This window comes from Trichophyton rubrum (genome assembly GCF_000151425.1).
Source record: "Trichophyton rubrum CBS 118892 genomic scaffold supercont2.4, whole genome shotgun sequence".
Classification (NCBI taxonomy): Eukaryota; Fungi; Ascomycota; class Eurotiomycetes; order Onygenales; family Arthrodermataceae; genus Trichophyton; species Trichophyton rubrum.
In genome coordinates this window covers 1,448,531-1,451,290 of record NW_003456425.1, presented here as the reverse complement: position 1 = coordinate 1,451,290, position 2,760 = coordinate 1,448,531, and the positions used below count along the sequence as shown (strand labels likewise).

General features: G+C 53.6%; 1 protein-coding gene across 1 annotated transcript in view; it reads right to left on the bottom strand.

Moving 5' to 3' along the window:
- TERG_04419 (uncharacterized protein) overlaps positions 1-1,260 on the bottom strand; it is a gene marked incomplete at its 3' end in the record, with an annotated part of 1,745 nt that extends 485 nt beyond the window's left edge. The window contains exon 1 of the mRNA XM_047748250.1: positions 80-1,260. Within this exon, the coding sequence (XP_047604227.1) occupies positions 80-1,085 (1,006 nt within the window). The 5' untranslated portion in view covers positions 1,086-1,260. The remainder of the gene's footprint in view (positions 1-79) is intronic.
- Positions 1,261-2,760: the final 1,500 nt, after the last annotated feature.

Here is a 2,760-nt window from a genome sequence, read left to right as displayed (position 1 = left end):
AGCAACATGACGGCATCGAGTCGAACCCAGGGAATCGGGGTGGTGACGAGGTTGGTGAAAAGGAAGACGAAAAGAGCACCGAGCAATTCACCCAGGTTAGAGCCACCAACAATGATGTTAGCCCAAGCAGAGTGACCGAGGTAACGGCGGGCGACCGCAGGAGCAAGGCCGTTCTCAAGATAGCGATGCCCGTAGAAGGCAATTGAGTAACCAGGGATAAGCCAGATGAAGCGTCGGTTGGTGAGAAGAAGCTTAGATCCGGTCCAGATGGACTCGCCGAAGAGGTAGAAGGAGACAAACACTGCCTTGATGTAGGTTGGTCGCTTGCCCATGAGCGGTGGAGGAGGAGGCTGGAAGGTGTCTGCCTCCTTAATGAAGAACCAGGTTGCACCAGCCATGGCGAAGAACACCGGGGTGATGATGAATGAGTAGTTGTTCCCCAGGGTCGGGATGAGGGCCAGAGCAGTGCAGAATGCGCTAGCTGTGCCTGAAGTCTCGTAGAAGACGTGGACCATGGCATCGAGTCGACGAAGCTTTTGAATGTTTCCTCCGACGATATCGCGAGGGATGATACGGCGGATCAGCTCGACCATCCCGTAGACAAGACCAGTGACACAGTAAATGGGTATAATACCGTCGGTGTTGTAATCTCCATAGTAGTGGAAATCCATGGCTGGGTGGTCGCCGCGGAACTCTGGTGGCATGATAGTTCCGCCAGTGGCAGCGTCCACGACCATGAGGATACCGGTGAACAGGCCGAACAAGACAACAGAAACAACCAGGACAAGCCTGGCTGGAGCCCGACGGACCAAGGGTGCGATCATGATCGAACCCACGCACTGGCAGGCCTGGTTGAGGCCGCTAAGAAGTCCAACTCGCTCGAAGGTCTTGGCCGGTCTATGATTCAAGAAGGCATCGTAGTCGTACCGGTTTGTAGCGAGGGCGAGGATAGAGCCATTGAAGGCCTCGAGGCCGAACTTGTAGAAGGCGATACCTAGAATGTATAGGAAGATGTTACGACGCTCGACTGCGTTGAACATGCCCCAGCTGCTGCGCACGCTCTCTCTGACCGTGGCTAGAATCATGATGTGCAAAGTGATCCTGTTGATTATGGAGGTTGTGGAGTTGCTGCTGCTGAAGGCCCCGGTCTCATCTCATGGGCTGGCTGTTGTCTCAATAGAAGGGACACACACACACAGAGAGAGAGAGAGAGAGATGAGCGAGAGTGAGAACGTTCTCAGACAGACTTCACCATCGACGAGCAGACGAAGCAACGACCATCAAAGAGGAAACGGAGAGAGGGAATGTTCAGGAGGCAGCGGGACAGCATCAGAGTATATATTCGCTGATTAAAAAGGCGTTGGTCCCTGGGGCTCTGGGTCTTCTGATGACGGTTTTTCCATATCTGCATCGCAACCAACACCAGCAGCAAGCCAAGGGCTTCGAGCTCAAGCACAAGAAAAGATAAAAAAAAAAAACGAGCGAGAGCAAAGACGGGCAAAAAAAAGAAAAAAGAGCGAATACCACGCCCAATGACGGACAGGATGCCATGCCCGTGCAATCGGGGGAGCTTAATGGGCCCAAGTAAGGCCTTTTTCCCTCGAGTTCTTAGCCTGCCTGCCGGGGGATAAGACGCACCCATGTCGACTCTCCATTTTGCCTTGGTGGAGGTACGCCTCGAAGTGGATTGCGGGAGACGCTTGGAATTTCCGTCAGCGAGCCGGTGATTGGGCGACAGCAGCATATCTTCTCAAGTGGTGAGCAGCGAGAAGGGGAGAAGGGGAAGGTAGAAGAAGCAAAGGGCTTGCCGGCGAAGAGGCAAAGCTTGGATCGACGGCTGTGGCAGATTCGGGGAGGCTGGCAAGAGGCTGCCTATTGGCCCTGCGGCTAACTCGCCTGCCACCATAAATAAACCATGGTGATGATAGATAGATAGCACCAGCGCTCGCGCTCTTCCTTCTCGCTCGCCCTGGCAGCGCCTTTCGGCATCGAGGCTCCGGGCTAGACGTCTCACTCTCTCTCTCTCTCTGCCTTTGTTTTCTCCCAAAAGGAAAGATGGCTCGGCTGGGTTATTTGTTATTTTCTGGTGGAGTACGCACTTCGGTACGGATAGTAATAAAAATACTTTTCTAAGTATGGAGTACTGAGATGCGTATCCTTTTTTTTCCTCGTAAAGGTTAAGACTTTCAAGCCAGCGTGCCGGTAATGCGTGCTCGATGTATATACTCCGTACGGAGAGTGTAATGTATATATAGAACTGGTCATTGCACTCTTGCTGGTCTCCTCCCTTGAAAAAAAAAAAAAAAAAAAAATCCCCCGATTATGGGACTGGCCCTTCTTCTGTGGCTGTATCAGGGGTCGTCCAGAGGGCAAGCCTGTCGTGCAACAGCCCATCCATTCGACTTTGGTTTGAGCCCACGCCGGGGATGCTTCGGCCACGCTGCTCACTAGGCCATGCGGAACCAGCTTCTGATTCGAGGCACGGCGCATATCGCGCACATCTGCCCTCATTGAGCTTCTAATTTGGGCGTTTCTTGGTCGTTTTGCGAGTCGACTTGGCCCATTTTTTATGCTCGGCGTTGGCTGCAGCGAAGGTTGGAGGCGACGACCGGCCGGGGAGAAGGGAGCAAATCTTCGACCACAGCAGCCGCACGTGTCGCCCATAGGCCAAGGTACCTCTGATGTACCTCGCAGTAGTCCGATGTATGGGGATGTACATGCATCTACCTCTTGGCGATGCAGCGGCGATGCGGCCGCTAT